This window comes from Struthio camelus, chromosome 16 (genome assembly GCF_040807025.1).
Source record: "Struthio camelus isolate bStrCam1 chromosome 16, bStrCam1.hap1, whole genome shotgun sequence".
In the NCBI taxonomy this organism is placed as follows: domain Eukaryota; kingdom Metazoa; phylum Chordata; class Aves; order Struthioniformes; family Struthionidae; genus Struthio; species Struthio camelus.
Genome location: NC_090957.1, coordinates 1,083,735 through 1,102,432, shown reverse-complemented (window position 1 = coordinate 1,102,432; position 18,698 = coordinate 1,083,735). Strand labels below are relative to the sequence as shown.

Here is an 18,698-nt window from a genome sequence, read left to right as displayed (position 1 = left end):
AGGGTTTATTGATGGCGAAGGGCAAGCGGACCCCCCCCAAAAAAGGAGGGACCCTCCCCCGATGTGGGGGATCCCCCCAGGGCAGGGACCCCCCCCCGGGCCAGGCAGCAGCAAGGTGGGGGGGGAGGCACTTAGAGAGGAGAGCTGGGGGGCTGGGGAGATGTTGGGGGTCCCCCCCAGGACCCCCGACACCTGGGGGGATGCTGGGGGTCCTAGGGGGTCCCCCAAAGCCTGGGGGGGCACAGTGGGTCCCCAACACCCAGGGGTGATGCTGGGGGTCCTGGGGGGTCCCCCAAAGCCCGGGGGTGTCGCTGGGACCCCGACACCCAGGGGTGATGCTGGGGGTCCTGGGGGGTCCCCCAAAGCCCGGGGGTGTCGCTGGGACCCCGACACCCAGGGGTGATGCTGGGGGTCCTGGGGGGGTCCCCCAAAGCCCGGGGGTGTCTCTGGGACCCCGACACCCAGGGGTGATGCTGGGGGTCCTGGGGGGGTCCCCAAAGCCCGGGGGTGTCGCTGGGACCCCGACACCCAGGGGTGATGCTGGGGGTCCTGGGGGGTCCCCCAAAGCCCGGGGGTGTCGCTGGGACCCCGACACCCAGGGGTGATGCTGGGGGTCCTGGGGGGTCCCCCAAAGCCCGGGGGTGTCTCTGGGACCCCGACACCCAGGGGTGATGCTGGGGGTCCTTGGGGGGTCCCCCAAAGCCCGGGGGTGTCGCTGGGACCCTGACACCCAGGGGCGATGCTGGGGGTCCTGGGGGGTCGCCCGAGAGCCGGGGGTGATGCTGAGACCCCGACACCCAGGGAGATGCTGGGGGGGGGGGTCTCCCAAAGCCGGGGGTGACGTTGGGACCCCGACACCCAGGGAGATGCTGGGGGTCCTTGGGGGTCCCCCAAAGCCGGGGGTGATGCTGAGACCCCGACACCCAGGGGTGATGCTGGGGGGGGTGTCCCCCAAAGCCGGGGGTGACGTTGGGACCCCGACCCCCGGGGGAGGACGCTGGGGGTCCCCGGGGGTCCCCCAAAGCCGGGGCGGTGCTGGGGGTCCCGGGCGAGGGGGCCGGCTAGCCCAGCTGGTCCTCGTACTGCTTGCGGAAGCAGTCGCCGGCGGGGAAGAAGTCCCAGCAGCGCTCCTGGTACATCTTCCACACGTAGGACTCCTGGGGGGCCGGGCGGGTTTGGGGGGGGGGTCAGGGCCGGGCCCCCCCCCACCACCACCGAGACCCCCGTGCGCTGCGGCCTGCCCCACCGCGCACCCCGCAGTGTGCCCCGTGCAACGGCCCCCCCCCCCGCAGCCGACCTGCGGTGCCCCCATCTTCCCTGCAAGCCCCCAGACGCCATGCAAGCCCCCCCGTGCCCCGTGTAAGCCCCCAGACCCCCTGCAAGCCCCCGGATGCCATGCAAGCCCCCCCATGCCCCATGCAAGCCCCCCCATGCCCCATGCAAGCCCCAGACCCCGTGCGAGCCCCCTCATGCCCCGTGTAAGCCCCCAGACCCCCTGCAAGCCCCCGGATGCCATGCAAGCCCCCCATGCTCCATGCAAGCCCCCAGACCCCATGCAAGCCCCCGGATGCCATGCAAGCCCCCCATGCCCCATGCAAGCCCCCAGACCCTGTGCAAGCCCCCCATGCCCCGTGTAAGCCCCCGGACCCCATGCAAGCCCCTGGATGCCATGCAAGCCCCCTCATGTGCCATGCAAGCCCCTAGACCCCATGCAAGCCCCCGGATGCCATGCAAGCCCCCCATGCGCCATGCAAGCCCCCAGACCCCATGCAAGCCCCCCATGCCCCGTGTAAGCCCCCGGACCCCGTGCAAGCCCCCTCATGCCCTGTGTAAGCCCCCAGACCCTGTGCAAGCCCCCGGATGCCATGCAAGCCCCCCATGCAAGCCCCCAGACCCCGTGCAAGCCCCCTCATGCCCCGTGTAAGCCCCCAGACCCCGTGCAAGCCCCCGGATGCCATGCAAGCCCCCCATGCCCCATGCAAGCCCCCTGACCCCATGCAAGCCCCCCACACCCCGTGCAAGCCCCCCGTGTCCCATGCAAGCCCCCCGGACCCCGTGCAAGCCCCCCATGTCCCATGCAAGCCCCCTGACCCCATGCAAGCCCCCCACACCCCGTGCAAGCCCCCCGTGCCCCATGCAAGCCCCCCGGACCCCGTGCAAGCCCCCCGTGCCCCCCGGCTCACCTGCCCCGTGTGCTCCGTCTCGTCCTTGTTGATCAGATACATCAGGAAGAACCTGGGGGGTGTTTTGGGGAGGGGGGGCAACAGTCAGTTTTGGGGGGGAGGGAGGATGGCTGAGGGGGGGGGTCCTCAGCCCCCCCCAGGTGCCCTGGCCCCCCCCTCACATGTAGTTGGCCAGGTTGTGCTCCTCCAGCGTGTGGGTCTCGAAGCCGTGGGGCGTCGTGTCGAAGTAGTCGCTCCCGATGCCGCAGATGAAACATTTCGTCTGGGTGGGGGGGAAAGAGGGGTGGGGTGGGGGGGTCCTGGCCCCGCCCACCCACCAGGCCTGGGGACCCAGGCGTCCGGGCCGCTCACCTCCATGTCCTCCTTGACCTGCTCCTGCTGGTCTCGCAGCTCCCCGAAGGCGTCGATGATCAGACCTGGGGGGGGGGCGGCGGGGGGTCAGCAGGGCCCAGACCCCCCCCCACCTCCGGCAGCACCCCGGACCCTCCCCATGCGGTTCCCGGTGGGATGAGCCCCCTCCGTCCCCCACAGATGGGGACCCAGGCGGGGCAGAGGGGTGCTGGTGGTGATGGTGGTGGCATCACGCCTACCCTGGATGATGGCCAGGAGGATGACGATGACGAAGAAGAAGAAGGTGATGTCGAAGACGACGCGGTAGAGCTCGTAGTCGTCCCCCGCCGGGTCCTCGATCTCGTCCCCGATGCCCCCCCCAGCCCGGACCCCCACGTACATGTGGAACAGGTAGCACTAGGGGGGCACGGGGAGGGGGGGGTCAGCGCAGCTGGGGACCCCCAAGGACCCCCATGGACCTCCCAGGTCTCCACTAGGGACCTCTAGAGACCCCTCTGGCCCCCCAAGACTCCCCAGGGACCTCCCAGGAACCCCCAAGGATGCCACCAGGGACCTCTAGAGACCCCCACAAGACTCTCCAGGGACCCCCAAGGGACCCTCTAGACACCCCATGGCCCCTCAGCAACCTCCAGAGACCCCCCCCAGGACCCCCATCTGCCTCCCAAGGGACCCCTAGATGCCACCAGGGACACCTCTGGGATGTTCAGGGACCACCTAGGAGCTCCAGTTCCCCCCAAGGACTCCTGAGGGACCTCTAGAGTCACCCCAGGTCCCTCTGGACTCCCCAGGACCATCCTAAGGGCCCTCAAGGACTCCCATCCCCCTCTCAAGGAATCCCCCCCCCCGAAACCTCCAGGGACCCCCAGGACCTCCAGTTCCCCCCAAAGACCATTCAGGGACCCCCAGGACTCCCCCAAGGACCCCCAGGGACCTCCCCCAGGAACCCCCTGGACCATCCTAAGGGCCCTCAAGGACTCCCACTGCCTCTCAAGGATCCCCCAGGAACCTCCAGGGACCCCCAGGACCTCCAGTTCCCCCCAAAGACCATTCAGAGACCCCCAGGACTCCCCCAAGGACCCCTCAGGGACCTCTAGAGTCACCCCAGGCCCCCCAGGACCCCCCTGGACTTCCCAGGGGCCCTCCAGGACCATCCCAGAGGACCTCCCCTGGATGCTCCTAGGACACCTAGGCCCCCCCAGCTTCAACTAGCCACTCCTCAGGGCCTCCCCTCAGCCCCTGTGGGGTGCCCCCACAGGTTCCTCCTGGCCCCCCAGACCCTCCTCCCACCACTGACCGTCATCATGTCGTCACACTTCATGTCGGGCTCGTCCTCGTCCTCGCTCTTGTTGTAGAACTTGCGGAAGAAGTTGAAGGCCACAACGGTGTAGAGGTAGACGACCACGGCCAGGAGCCCCACCGTCATCGCCAGCTACAGCGGGGACAGGGACGGGGGTCAACGGGGACCCCTAGCACCCCCCCCAGACCCCCAGCACCCCAGGACCACCCCTCCCCTCACCTGCTTGCCGTTGTGGGTGACGGAGGAGAGGATGGTGCGCAGCGTCTTCACCCCCATGGCAATGTCCAGCAGGTGGGAGGCGAAGAAGAAGTTGTTGTAGTGGCCGAGCAGGGACATGGCCATGTACCAGGTGAGGTAGAGGAAGGACTGCGGGGACGCCGCAGGGGTCACCAGCTCTGGTGTGCTGGGACCCCCAGCATCCCATCATCCCATCACCCTGGGACACCCAGCATCTCATCACCCCAGACTTCAGGACCTCCATCACCCTGAGACCCCCATTATCCCATCACCCTGGGACCTTCATCACACTGGTACCATCCCAGCACCCCATCATCCCATCACCCTGGGACCTCCATCACCCTGGGACCCCCAGGACCCTATCATCCCATCACCCTGGGACCTCCATCACCCTGGGACCCCCAGGACCCTATCATCCCATCACCCTGGGACCTCCATCACCCTGGGACCCCCATCAACCCATCATCCCTTTGCCCTGGGACCTCCCCACCACCATCACCTCATCACCCCAGGCCTCAGGACACCCATCACCCTGGGACCCCACCATCATCATGGAGCCCCAGGACCCCCATTGCTCTGGGACCTGAATCGTCCTGTGACCCCGTCGTCCCTGTCATCCCAGGTCCCATTGCCTCTACCACTCCAGGACCCCGTCGCTCTGGGACCCCGCCATCGTCCCTGAGACCCCAGGACCCCCAAAACCTTGGGGTCCCATCACCTCCATTACCCCCAGACCCTATCACCTTGGGGACCCTCCACCCCAATCATCTGGGGGTCCCATCGCCCCAGGACCCCCATCAGTCTGAGACCCCTACAGTCACCCCAGGGACCCACCGGAGACCCCCTCACCCCACCCTTAGCCCACCCCCCCAGCTCGGGGGCCTCCACTCACGTTGTCAGTGAAGATCACCCCGAACTTCCAGATCTGGTACCTGATGTCGATGGACGTGATCCTGGGGGGCACAGGGTGGGGTGAGGCTGTGGTGGGGACCCCCCCCAGGTGGGGTGCCCCCCAGATCCCTGCCCCTCGTTCATCCCAGCTACCCCATACCCCATCCGGCACCCCCAGGACCTGTGGGATCCCACCCAGATGCCACCCTGGGACCACCCAGAGCCACCTCAGACCCATGAGACCCCCCCAAGACCCTCACCTGGGACTCTGCATGACCCATGGGACCCCTGCACCCATGGGACCAACCCCAGGACCCATGAGACCCCCCCCCAGGACCCCCACCTGGGATCCTGCAGGACCCATGGGACCTCTGCACCCATGGGACCACTCCCCAGGACCCATGAGACCCCCCCAGGACCCCCACCTGGGATCCTGCAGGACCCATGGGACCCCTGCACCCATGGGCCCCCCCCCCCCAGGACCCAAGGGACCCCCCCCGGACACCCACCAGGTGAGCAGGGAGCTGTCGGGGGGGGGTCTCCTCTCGCCCTGAGCCCCGATCTCCAGGCTGGCCAGCTCCATGCCCAGCAGCTCGGCGATGCGTTCCCGCCCGTAGATGTCCCCGTACTTCTCCAGCACCTGGGGGACACCAGAGGGGACAGGGGACAGGGTGGGGGGGGTCAGGGCACTGCTCCCCCCCCCCGGTTGTGGGGCTGGGGGGAGGTTTTTTGGGGGGGTCAGGTCAGCCCCCACCTCCCCCGGCCCCCTCCTCACCTTCCTCTTGACGAACTTGTCCCAGTAGTTGCTGGGGAAGGACCTGGGAGACAGTGGGGGTCAGGGGGGGTCCTGTCCCCTCCCGCCCAGCACCCCTACCCCCTCCAACCCCCCCCCCAGGGCCCTGGGGTCCCCCCAGTGTCCTGCTGGTGTCCCCAGTGTCTCCCCCCCCCCAGTGTCCTCCTGGTGTCCCTCCATACTGGGCATTGAGCACCAGGTGGTCCCCACGGTGTCCTCCTCCGGTGTCCCCCCCCATGTCCTCCCCCAGTGTCCCTAGTGTCTCCCTCCCCCAGTATCCCCAGTGACTCCAGTGTCATCCCCCCACCTCCAGTGTCCTCCCAGTATCCCCTCCTGTACTGGGCGTTGAGCGCTAGGTGGTCCCCACTGTGTCCTCCTCTGATGTCCCCCCCCAGTGTCCACAGTGTCCCCCCTACTGGGCGCTGAGCACCAGCTGGTCCCCCCGGTGTTCCCCCCCCAGTGTCCCCAATGTCCCCCCCCGGTGTCCCCCCCATGTCCCTCCCATACTGGGCGTTGAGCACCAGCCGGTCCCACTGGCCCTTGACGTCATCGTCAGGCGGCTGCTCGGTGATGTAGAGTCCCGAGAACTCGAGGCGCCGCGCCACCTCCTTCTCCCGCTTGAAGATCACCAGCGGGATCTGGGGGGTGTTGGGGGGTCATTGAGGGGTCAGGGGGTCATTGGGGGTCATTGGTGGTCATGGGGGTCATTGAGAGGTCATTGAGGGTCATTGGGGGTCATTGGGGGGCACCAGGGGGATGTAGAGCCCCAAGAACTCGAGGTGCTGCACCACCTCCTTCTCCCGCTTGAAGATCACCAGCGGGATCTGGGGGGCATTGGGGGCATTGTGGGTGGGGGGGTCAGAGAGGTCATTGGGGGATCAGGGGGGTCATTGGGGAGCACAGGGGTCAGTGAGGTCAGTGAAGACAGTGGGTCATGGTGGGTCAGTGAGGACAAGAGAGAGGGTCGGGGGTCAATGAGGACAATGGGGTCAATAAGGATGAGGTCAGTGAGGACAGTGAGGGACTGGGGGTCAGTGGGGGTCAGTGAAGACAATGGGGTCAAGGAGGACAGTGGGGGTCAGTAGGGGTCAGCGAGGACAACGGGGTCAAGGAGGACAATGGGGTCAAGGAGGACAACAGGGGTCAGCGGGGGTCAACGATGACAACGGGGTCAAGGAGGACAACGGGGGTCGGCGGGGGTCAACGATGACAACGGGGTCAAGGAGGACAATGGGGGTCAGCGGGGGTCAACGATGACAACGGGATCAAGGAGGACAATGGGGGTCAGCGGGGTCAACGATGACAATGGGGTCAAGGAGGAAAGTGGGGGTTAGCGGGGGTCAACGATGACAACGGGGTCAAGGAGGACAACGGGGGTCAGCGGGGTCAACGATGACAACGGGGTCAAGGAGGACAATGGGGGTCAGCGGGGTCAACGATGACAATGGGGTCAAGGAAGACAATGGGGGTCAGCGGGGGTCAACGATGACAACGGGGTCAAGGAGGACAACGGGGGTCAGCGGGGGTCAACGAGGACAACGGGGTCAAGGAGGACAACGGGGGTCAGCGGGGTCAACGATGACAACGGGATCAAGGAGGACAACGGGGGTCCGTGCGGTCAACGGGGTGGGGCGTGACCAAGCAGGTGGGCGTGGCCAGGGAGGTGCCTACGGGTGGGCGTGGCCACGTGGTGGAGGTGGGCGTGGCCAGACACCACCCCCAACGGCAGGCGGGGCCAGGAGCCGGTGTGGGCGTGGCCTGGATGGGTGGGCGTGGCCGGGGGGGGCGTGGCACCTTGAGGCAGTTGTAGCCGATGATGCAGAGGAAGGCGACCAGGGTGTGGGCCAGGGCCAGGCCCTGCAGCGCCGGCTGCATGTAGCCCGTGCTCTCCTCCAGGAAGTAGTAGACGACGCCGTCCTCGGCCTCCGCCGCCTCCGCCGCCTCCGCCGGCCCCTCGGGCTCCTCCTCGGCGCCCGGCGGCCGCTCCGACACCTGCCCCGGGGCCCAGGCGTCCGGGACCTGCCCCTCGCCTCGCTCCCCCGACACCCGCCCCGGGGGCCCAGGCGTCCGGGACCTGCCCCTCGCGTCCCTCCCTTGACACCCGCCCCGGGGGCCCAGGCGTCCGGGACCTGCCCCTCGCGTCCCTCCCTTGACACCTGCCCCGGGGCCCAGGCGTCCGGGACCTGCCCCTCGCCTCGCTGCCTTGACACCCGCCCCGGGGGCCCAGGCGTCCGGGACCTGCCCCTCGCCTCGCTCCCCCGACACCCGCCCCGGGGGCCCAGGCGTCCGGGACCTGCCCCTCGCCTCGCTGCCTTGACACCCGCCTCGGGGGCCCAGGCGTCCGGGACCTGCCCCTCGCCTCGCTGCCTTGACACCCGCCCCGGGGGCCCAGGCGTCCGGGACCTGCCCCTCGCGTCGCTGCCTTGACACCCGCCCCGGGGGCCCAGGCGTCCGGGACCTGCCCCTCGCCTCGCTGCCTTGACACCCGCCCCGGGGGCCCAGGCGTCCGGGACCTGCCCCTCGCGTCGCTCCCTTGACACCCCCCCAGGGGCCCAGGCGTCCGGGACCTGCCCCTCGCGTCCCTCCCTTGACACCCGCCCCCGGGGGCCCAGGCGTCCGGGACCTGCCCCTCGCGTCACTCCCTTGATACCCGCCCCGGGGCCCAGGCGTCCGGGACCTGCCCCTCGCGTCACTCCCTTGACACCCGCCTCGGGGGCCCAGGCGTCCGGGACCTGCCCCTCACATCCCTCCCCCTGACACCCCCCGGGGGCCCAGGCGTCCGGGACCTGCCCCTCGCGTCACTCCCTTGACACCCGCCTCGGGGGCCCAGGCGTCCGGGACCTGCCCCTCGCCTCGCTGCCTTGACACCCGCCCCCGGGGGCCCAGGCGTCCGGGACCTGCCCCTCGCCTCGCTCCCCCGACACCCGCCCCGGGGGCCCAGGCGTCCGGGACCTGCCCCTCGCGTCCCTCCCTTGACACCCGCCCCGGGGGCCCAGGCGTCCGGGACCTGCCCCTTGCGTCGCTGCCTTGACACCCGCCCCCGGGGGCCCAGGCGTCCGGGACCTGCCCCTCGCCTCGCTGCCTTGACACCCGCCCCGGGGGCCCAGGCGTCCGGGACCTGCCCCTCGCCTCGCTGCCTTGACACCCGCCCCGGGGGCCCAGGCGTCCGGGACCTGCCCCTCGCATCCCTCCCTTGACACCTGCCCCGGGGGCCCAGGCGTCCGGGACCTGCCCCTCGCGTTGCTGCCTTGACACCCGCCCCGGGGGCCCAGGCGTCCGGGACCTGCCCCTCGCGTCCCTCCCCCTGACACCCCCCGGGGGCCCAGGTGTCCGGGACCTGCCCCTCGCATCCCTCCCCCTGACACCCCCCGGGGGCCCAGGCGTCCGGGACCTGCCCCTCGCATCCCTCCCTTGACACCCGCCCTGGGGGCCCAGGCGTCCGGGACCTGCCCCTCACATCCCTCCCCCTGACACCCCCCGGGGGCCCAGGCGTCCGGGCGGCCCCCCAACCATGGGTCCCCACCTTGTAGAAGAGGAGGATGAAGTTGATGGCGAAGGCGAGGAAGAGCGCCAGGAACCGCAGGTTGTAGAAGTTCCTGGACAGGTAGTTCTGGGGGGGGGACGGGGGGGCTCAGAGCTGGGGGGCTCCAGCCCCACGGCCCCCCCAGCCCCCCACCATGGGTCCCGGCCCCCCACCATGGGTCCCGGTCCCCCGCCATGGGTCCCGGCCCCCCAACCATGGGTCCCGGCCCCCCGCCATGGGTTCCAGCCCCCCAACTATGGGTCCCAGCTCCCCCTCCATGGGTCCCAGCCCCCCACCATGGGTCTCAGCCCCCCAACCATGGGTCCCGGCCTCCCGCCATGGGTCCTGGCCCCCCAACCATGGGTCCCAGCCCCCCAACCATGGGTCCCGGTCCCCCAACCATGGGTCCCGGCCCCCTGCCATGGGTCCCAGTCCCCCAACCATGGGTCCCGGCCCCCCAACCATGGGTCCCAGCCCCCCAACCATGGGTCCCGGCCCCCCGCCATGGGACCCAGCCCCCCAACCATGGGTCCCAGCCCCCCGCCATGGGTCCCAGCCCCCCCGCCATGGGACCCGGCCCCCCAACCATGGGTCCCAGTCCCCCAACCATGGGTCCCGGCCCCCCAACCATGGGACCCAGCCCCCCGCCGTGGGTCCCGGCCCCCCGCCGTGGGTCGCGGCCCCGGTGCCCACCAGGAACTTGACCCGCTGCCCCTCCAGCTCGCTCCAGAACTCCAGGGCCCCCGGGGCCGGCGGCTCCCTGCGCTCGCGCGGCGCCGGCTTGCGCCTGGGCCGGGGGGCTCCGGCCTCGGGGGTCCCCTCGGCCCCCCCGGCCCCCCCGGCCTTCTCCCCGGCCTCGGCGCTGGCGAGGGCGCAGCGTGGGTGCCGGCACCCCGCCGTGGGGCTGGGCACCCCCCTGCATCCTGGGGGGCCGTGCACCCCCCCCTGCACCCCGCCGTGGGGCCGGGCACCCCCCTGCATCCTGGGGGGCCGTGCACCCCCCCTGCACCCCGCCGTGGGGCCGGGCACCCCCCCTGCACCCTGGGGGGGCCGTGCAACCCCCTGCACCCCGCCGTGGGGCCGTGCACCCCCCTGCATCCTGGGGGGCCGTGCACCCCCCCTGCACCCCGCCGTGGGGCCAGGCACCCCCTTGCACCCTGGGGGGCCGTGCAACCCCCCTGCACCCTGGGGGGCCGTGCACCCCCCTGCACCCTGGGGGACCGTGCAACCCCCCTGCACCCCGCCGTGGGGCTGGGCACCCCCCTGCATCCTGGGGGGCCGTGCAACCCCCCTGCACCCCGCTGTGGGGCCGGGCACCCCCCCTGCACCCTGGGGGGCCGTGCAACCCCCCTGCACCCCGCCGTGGGGCCGGGCACCCCCCTGCACCCCCATGGGGCTGTGCACCCCCCCGTGGGGCTGTGCACCCCCCCTGCACCCCTGTGGGGCCGTGCACCCCTCTATGGGGCCATGCATCCCTCCATAGGGCCATGCACCCCACCGTGGGGCTGGGCACCTCCCCTGCACCCTGTTGTGGGGCTGTGCACCCACCCGTGGGGCTGTGCATCCCTCTATGGGCCTGTGCACCCACCCTGCACCCCTGTGGGGCTGTGCACCCGCCTGTGGGGCCGTGCACCCTGCCGTGGGGCTGCGCACCTTGCCGTGGGGCTAGGCACCCCCCCTGCACCCCTGTGGGGCCGTGCACCCCTCTATGGGGCCATGCATCCCTCCATAGGGCCATGCACCCTGCTGTGGGGCCGTGCACCCACCCTGCACCCCTGTGGGGCTGTGCACCCACCTGTGGGGCCGTGCACCCTGCCGTGGGGCTGCGCACCTTGCTGTGGGGCTAGGCACCCTCCCTGCACCCCCGTGGGGCCGAGCAACCCTCTGTGGGGCCGTGCACCCTGCCGTGGGGCTGTGCACCCTGCTGTGGGGCCGTGCACCCTGCTGTGGGGCTGTGCACCCACCCTGCACCCCTGTGGGGCTGTGCACCCACCCTGCACCCCTGTGGGGCCATGCACCCATCCTGCACTCTTTTGTGGGGCTGTGCACCCCGCCGTGGGGCCATGCACCCCCCTGCACCCTGCTGTGGGGCCGTGCACCCCTCTGTGGGCCCCTGCACCCCCCCGTGGGGCCGTGCCCCCCGCCGCAGCCCCGGCCCCCCGCTCACTCGGCCTTCTCGGTCTCGGCCGGCGGCTCCTCTTCCTTCTCGGGCTCGTCGGCGGGCGCCGCCGCCCCGTCCGCCTGCCGCCAGGCATCCTCAGCCGGGGCCCAGGCGTCCGGGGAGCCCCCCCACCCCGCCCCGGGGCCCAGGCGTCCGGGGAGCACCCCCCCACCCCGCCCCGGGGCCCAGGCGTCCGGGGAGCCCCCCCTCCACCGCCCCGGGACCCAGGCGTCCTGCCCCCCCATAAGGACTCCCAGCACCCTACCCCCCAATAGGGGCCCAGGCGTCCTGCCCCCTCCCCATAAGGGCCCAGGTGTCCTGCCCCCCCCCATAGGGACCCAGGCGTCCGGGGAGCATCCCCCCATAGGGGCCCAGGTGTCCTGTCCCCCCCCCATAAGGGCCCAGGAGTCCTGCCCCCCCCATAGGGACCCAGGAGTCCTGCCCCCCCCATAGGGGCCCAGGCGTCCTGCCCCCCCCATAAGGGCCCAGGAGTCCTGCCCCCCCCCCCGTAGGGGCCCAGACGTCCTGTTCCCCCCCCATAAGGGCTCAGGCGTCCTGCCCCCCCCATAAGGGCCCAGGCGTCCTGCCCCCCCCCATAAGGGCCCAGGCGTCCTGCCCCCCCCATAGGGGCCCAGGCATCCTGTCCCCCCCATAAGGGCTCAGGTGTCCTGTCCCCCCCATAGGGGCCCAGGCGTCCTGTCCCCCCCCATAAGGGCCCAGGCGTCCTGCCCCCCCCCCCCGTAGGGGCCCAGGTGTCCTGCCCCCCCCTCATAAGGGCCCAGGAGTCCTGCCCCCCCCCATAGGGACCCAGGAGTCCTGCCCCCCCCGTAGGGGCCCAGGCGTCCTGCCCCCCCCCATAAGGGCCCAGGCGTCCTGCCCCCCCCTCATAAGGGCCCAGGAGTCCTGCCCCCCCCCATAGGGACCCAGGAGTCCTGCCCCCCCCATAGGGGCCCAGGCGTCCTGTCCCCCCCCATAAGGGCCCAGGCGTCCTGCTCCCCCCATAGGGGCCCAGGCGTCCTGCCCCCCCCATAGGGGCCCAGGTGTCCTGTCCCCCCCCATAAGGGCCCAGGCGTCCTGCTCCCCCCATAGGGGCCCAGGCGTCCTGTCCCCCCCCATAAGGGCCCAGGCGTCCTGCTCCCCCCATAGGGGCCCAGGCATCCTGTTCCCCCCATAAGGGCCCAGGCGTCCTGCCCCCCCCCATAAGGGCCCAGGCATCCTGTCCCCCCCATAGGGGCCCAGGCGTCCTGCCCCCCCCCCATAGGGACCCAGGAATCCTGCCCCCCCCATAAGGGCCCAGGCGTCCTGCCCCCCCCCCATAGGGGCCCAGGCGTCCTGCCCCCCCCCCCCATAGGGACCCAGGAATCCTGCCCCCCCCATAAGGGCCCAGGCGTCCTGCCCCCCCCCCCCGTAGGGGCCCAGGCGTCCTGCCCCCCCATAGGGGCCCAGGTATCCTGCCCCCCCCCCCGGTAGGGGCCCAGGCGTCCCAGGGCCACCCACCTCCAGCTTCCTGCGCAGGATGGGGGAGCCCTCGGGGGTGGGCGGCTCGGCCCCGGGGGGCTCCCCGATGTCGCCGAGCCCCCCGGGGGCGTCGGGAGGCGCCGGGCGATAGTGGCCGAACTCCTTGGGGGTCCCGAACGCCGGGGCCCCGGCTGCTCCTTCCTCCTCCCCCTCCGCCGCCTCCTCCTCCTCCTCCTCCTCCTCCTCCTGCCGCGGCCGCTGCTCCTCTTCCTCCTCCCGCGGCAGCTGCAGCCGGGGGGCCGGGCCGGGGGCCGGGGGGCCGCCGGCGCCTTCGCCCCCCACGGCGTCCTGCGTGGGGTCGGGCATGGCGGCCAGCAGCTCGGCCAAGGCCAAGCGTTGGGCTCCTTCCACCAAGCCGCCGCCGAAGAGCGAGCTCCAGCCCAGGCGGGCCAAGGCGCCCGCCAAGCCCCCCGCGCTCCGCAGACCCCCCAAAACCAGCCGGGCGGCCCCCCGACCCGCCGCCGCCGCCACCTCCCGCCCGGGCCGCCGCCGCCACCGCCGCCACCGCCGCAGCGCCTGCCGGTAGCTCAGCAGCCGCCCGGCCGCCGCCAGCCAACCGCCCAAAGCCCAGGTGGCCTCCAAAGACGGCGGCGGCGGCGGCGGCGCTGGCGGCGGAGCGGGAGCTCCAGGCGACGGCGGTGCCGCCGCCTCCTCGTCTTCGGCCTCGGCCTCCTCCTCGCCCTCGCGGGCCGGCTCCTCCTCGGAGAGGCGGGAGGCGATCTGCATCTCGAAGATGGTGTCCTCGCAGAAGCTGACGAAGAGCTCCATCTTCTCGGCCTCGCCGCCCTCGTTGACCACGTCGAAGATGAACTGCCGCTTGGACTCCTTGACCTGGGGCATCTCCCACTGGGCTTTGTTGGCGGCGCTGATCTCGAAGTAGAGGCGCTCGATGCGCCGGGCGGCCCCCATGATCTCGATGCGGCCCAGGAAGGGCCGGAAGTACTCCAGGATGCTGGCCGCCTGCTCCAGGAAGGTGCGCAGGCGCTGGTCGTGGGGCACGTGCTCGGCCAGGTTGGTGAGGAGCACGGCCACGTTGAAGCCGATGTCGCGGGCGGGCTCCTGGAAGCGCCCGGCGAAGGCCTCCACGTCGATCATCTCGTTCTCGTCGGCCTCGGAGCAGGAGAGCAGGAACTGGACCTCGGCCGGCTCGTACTGCTTCTGGCTGTCCATGGCCTTCTGGAAGTCCTTCTTGGAGATGAGGCCCCGCGGGTCGGAGACGTAGTCGCGGAAGGCGTCCGAGGCCACGATGTCGCGCAGCTTGAGGAACATGTCGAAGAACTTGAGGATCATGGTGACGTTGCTGGACGACTCCACCAGCATGTCCACCATCTGCCGGGCGATGGTCCCGTTCACCACGTTGCCTGCAAGGAAAGGCCGGGGGGGGTGGGGGGTGGGGGGGGACACACACGACCCTCGTCAGCCCCACGGCGGGGACGCCCGGACCCGGTGTCACCGGGGAGCACGGGGACAGCCGGGGTGGTGAGGGGACACCCTGAGCGGCAGGGGACACCCCCGCTGGGGAGGGGACGTGCTGGATGGGGAGGGGACCTCTAGGTGGGGAGGGGACCTCTGGGTGGGGTGGGGACACCTGGATGACAAGGGGACCTCTAGGTGGGGAGGGGACACCTTGGATGGGGTAGGGACATGCTGGATGACAAGAGGACCTCTGGGTGGGGAGGGGACCTCGGGGTGACAAGGGGACATGCTGGATGACAAGGGGACCTCTAGGTGGCAAGGGACACCTTGGATGGGGTGGGGACATGCTGGATGGCAAGGGGACCTCTGGGTGGGGAGGGGACCTCTAGGTGGCAAGGGACACCCTGGATGGGGTGGGGACATGCTAGATGACAAGAGGACCTCTGGGTGGCGAGGGGACCTCTGGGTGGCAAGGGGACCTCGGGGTGGGGAGGGGACACCCTGGATGACAAGGAGACCTCTAGGTGGCAAGGGACACCCTGGATGGGATGGGGACCTCTGGGTGGCAAGGGGACCTCTGGGTGGGGAGGAGACCTCGAGGTGGCAAGGGACACCCTAGACGGGATGGGGACCTCTGGGTGGGGAGGGGACCTTTGGGTGGCAAAGGACACCTTGGATGAGGTGGGGACATGCTGGATGGCAAGGGGACCTCTGGGTGGGGAGGGGACCTCGGGGTGACAAGGGGACACCCTGGATGACAAGGAGACCTCTAGGTGGCAAGGGACACCTTGGATGGAGTGGAGACATGCTGGATGACAAGAGGACCTCTGGGTGGGGAGGAGACCTCGAGGTGGCAAGGGACACCCTAGACGGGATGGGGACCTCTAGGTGGGGAGGGGACCTTTGGGTGGCAAAGGACACCTTGGATGGGGTGGGGACATGCTGGATGGCAAGGGGACCTCTGGGTGGGGAGGGGACCTCTAGGTGGCAAGGGACACCCTGGATGGGGTGGGGACATGCTGGATGGCAAGGGGACCTCTGGGTGGGGAGGGGACCTCGAGGTGGCAAGGGACACCCTGGATGGGGTGGGGACATGCTGGATGGCAAGAGGACCTCTGGGTGGCAAGGGGACCTCTGGGTGGGGAGGGGACTTCTGGGTGGCAAGGGACACCCTGGATGGGATGGGGACCTCTGGGTGGGGAGGAACACCCTAGATGGTGAGGGGACACCCCAGGGGATCAGGGGACGCCCTGGACGGTGAGGGGACACCCCGGGTGGCACGGGGACACCCTGGATCATGAAGGACCACCGCAGGTGGTGAGGGGACGCCCTGGATGGGATGGGGACCTCTGGGTGGGGAGGGGACACCCCAGGGGATCAGGGGACGCCCTGGACGGTGAGGGGACACCCGAGATGACAAAGGGGGACACCCTAGGTGGGGAGGGGACACCCTGGGCAGCGAGGGGACAGCGCGGGGCCACCTTCCAGCAGGGACAGCAGCATGACCACCATGTCCTTCTGCAGGTCCAGCAGCTCCTTGAGCAGCCCGATCTGGCTGGAGTCCTGGCGAGGGGACAGCGGGGGACGGGGGGGACGCGTGAGCGGCGGCGGCGGCGGGGGGGGCCCGGCCGGGGGGGGCGGCGCGGGACCCCCTTACCTGGGGGCAGGGCCGGCTCCAGACCCGGTCCTCGCAGCACAAGAGAGAGAGAGCGTGGGTGCGGCGGCCCTCGCACGCCCCTCGCACGGGCGGGCACGGCGGCACGCTCACGCGTGCGGCACGCCTCGCACGGCTGCACGCCTCGCACGGGTGCATGCTTGCACGGCTGCACGCTTGCACGGCTGCACGCTTGCATGGGTGCACGCCTCGCACGGGTGCATGCTTGCACGGCTGCACGCTTGCATGGGTGCACGCCTCGCACGGCTGCACGTCTCGCACGGGTGCACGCCTCGCATGGCTGCACGCCTTGCACGGCTGCACACCTCGCACGGCTGCACGCCTCGCACGGGTGCATGCTTGCACGGCTGCACGCTTGCACGGCTGCACACCTCGCACGGCTGCACGCCTCGCACGGGTGCATGCTTGCACGGCTGCACGCTTGCATGGGTGCATGCCTCGCACGGCTGCACGCCTCGCACGGCTGCACACTTGCACGGGTGCACGCCTCTCACGGCTGCACGCCTCGCACGGCTGCACGCTTGCACGGCTGCACGCTTGCACGGCTGCACACCTCGCACGGCTGCACGCCTCGCACGGCTGCACACTTGCACGGGTGCACGCCTCTCACGGCTGCACGCCTCGCACGGCTGCACGCTTGCACGGCTGCACACTTGCACGGCTGCACGCCTCGCACAGGTGCACGCTTGCACGGGTGCACGCCTCGCACGGCTGCACGCTTGCACGGCTGCACACCTCGCATGGGTGCACGCCTGGCACGGCTGCACACTTGCACGGGTGCACGCCTCGCACGGCTGCATGCTTGCACGGCTGCACGCCTCGCACGGCTGCACGCTTGCATGGGTGCACGCCTCGCACGGCTGCACGTCTCGCACGGGTGCACGCCTCGCACGGGTGCACGCCTGGCACGGGTGCACGCTTGCACGGCTGCACGCCTCGCACGGCTGCACGCTTGCACAGATGCACGCTTGCATGGGTGCACGCCTCGCATGGGTGCACACCTGGCACAGCTGCACGCTTGCACGGCTGCACGCTTGCACGGGTGCACGCCTCGCACGGCTGCACGCCTGGCACGGGTGCACGCTTGCACGGCTGCACGCCTCGCACAGGTGCACGCTTGCACGGATGCACGCCTCGCACGGGTGCACGCCTCGCACGGGTGCACGCTTGCATGGGTGCACGCCTCGCACGGGTGCACGCCTCGCATGGCTGCACGCTTGCACGGCTGCACGCTTGCATGGGTGCACGCCTGGCACGGGTGCACGCCTGGCACGGGTGCACACCTGGCACGGCTGCACGCCTGGCACGGGTGCACACTTGCACGGGTGCACACCTGGCACGGGTGCACGTCTTGCACAGCTGCACGTCTCGCATGGGTGCACGCCTCGCACGGCTGCACACTTGCACGGGTGCACGCCTCGCACGGCTGCACGTCTCGCACGGCTGCACACTTGCACGGGTGCACGCCTGGCACGGGTGCACACTTGCACAGGTGCACACCTCGCACGGCTGCACGCCTGGCATGGGTGCACACTTGCACGGGTGCACGCCTGGCACGGGTGCACGCCTGGTGCCCCTCGCACGCATGTGCACGCCTCGCACATGCACCCAGCATGCCTCGCACGGCTGCACGCCGGGCACACTCACGCACCCAGCACGCTCGCACGGGTGCACGCTTTGTATGGGTGCACACTTGCACAGATGCACAGCTTGCACGGGTGCACGCCTCACCTGGGTGCACACTTGCACGGGCGCACACCTTGCACGAGTGCACACAGATGCACAGCTTGCACGGGTGCACGCCTCGCCCAGGTGCACGTCTGGCATGCTCGTGTGCCCAGCACACTTGCACGGCTGCGCGCCTCGCACGGGTGCACACTCGCACGGGTGCACCGGCGCACGCCTCGCGTGGGTGCCCTCTCGCATGGGTACCCGGTTTGCACGGGTGCACACTCGCACGGGTGCACACTCGCCCGAGCGCACGCTCACCCGGGTGCACACTCGCCCGAGCGCACGCCTCGCACGAGGCCGCGCAGCTTTGCCAAGCGCCTGCTGTGCCATGCAGCGCCGGGGCCGGGGGGGGGGGGACACGAGGGGGGACACGGAGGGGGGGACACGGGGGGGGACACCGGGGGGGCCGGGGGGCTCGGCGGGTCCTTACGCCGTTCCGCGGTCCCGGCCTCGGGCCCGTCTGGCGGCAGCGGGGCAGAAACGTGGGTCAGTGGGGTTAACGCTACCGGGGGCCCAGGCGTCCGGGCGGCCCCTCACCCCCCCCCCCACCATCATCATCATCTCCCAGCGGGCCCAGGCGTCCGGGTGGCCCTCGCTCCCCCCCATCATCATCATCATCATCATCATCACCGAGCGGGCCCAGGCGTCCGGGCGGCCCAAACTCCCCCCCAACCACCATCATCATCATCATCATCATCATCTCCGAGTGGGCCCAGGCGTCCGGGCGGCCCTCGCCCCCCCCCCAACCACCATCATCATCATCACCGAGCGGGCCCAGGCGTCCGGGCGGCCCTCGCTCCCCCACAACCACCATCATCATCATCTCCGAGCGGACCCAGGTGTCCGGGTGGCCCTCACTCCCCCCCATCATCATCATCTCCGAGGGGGCCCAGGCGTCCGGGCGGCCCTCGCTCCCCCCCAA

The 18,698-nt window shown here is 71.0% G+C and overlaps 1 protein-coding gene across 1 annotated transcript in view; it reads right to left on the bottom strand.

The window, feature by feature from the left end:
* Nucleotides 1-2: 2 nt before the first annotated feature.
* The window catches only part of RYR1 (ryanodine receptor 1), a 103,424-nt gene continuing 84,728 nt past the window's right edge, over nt 3-18,698 (bottom strand). The window contains 17 exon segments of the mRNA XM_068910408.1: nt 3-1,157; nt 2,184-2,235; nt 2,345-2,445; nt 2,535-2,599; nt 2,774-2,930; nt 3,829-3,963; nt 4,051-4,197; nt 4,961-5,021; nt 5,469-5,599; nt 5,735-5,777; nt 6,260-6,390; nt 7,547-7,744; nt 9,276-9,362; nt 9,969-10,137; nt 11,443-11,516; nt 12,934-14,315; nt 15,852-15,933. Of these exon segments, the coding sequence (XP_068766509.1) occupies nt 1,062-1,157; nt 2,184-2,235; nt 2,345-2,445; nt 2,535-2,599; nt 2,774-2,930; nt 3,829-3,963; nt 4,051-4,197; nt 4,961-5,021; nt 5,469-5,599; nt 5,735-5,777; nt 6,260-6,390; nt 7,547-7,744; nt 9,276-9,362; nt 9,969-10,137; nt 11,443-11,516; nt 12,934-14,315; nt 15,852-15,933 (3,111 nt within the window). The 3' untranslated portion in view covers nt 3-1,061.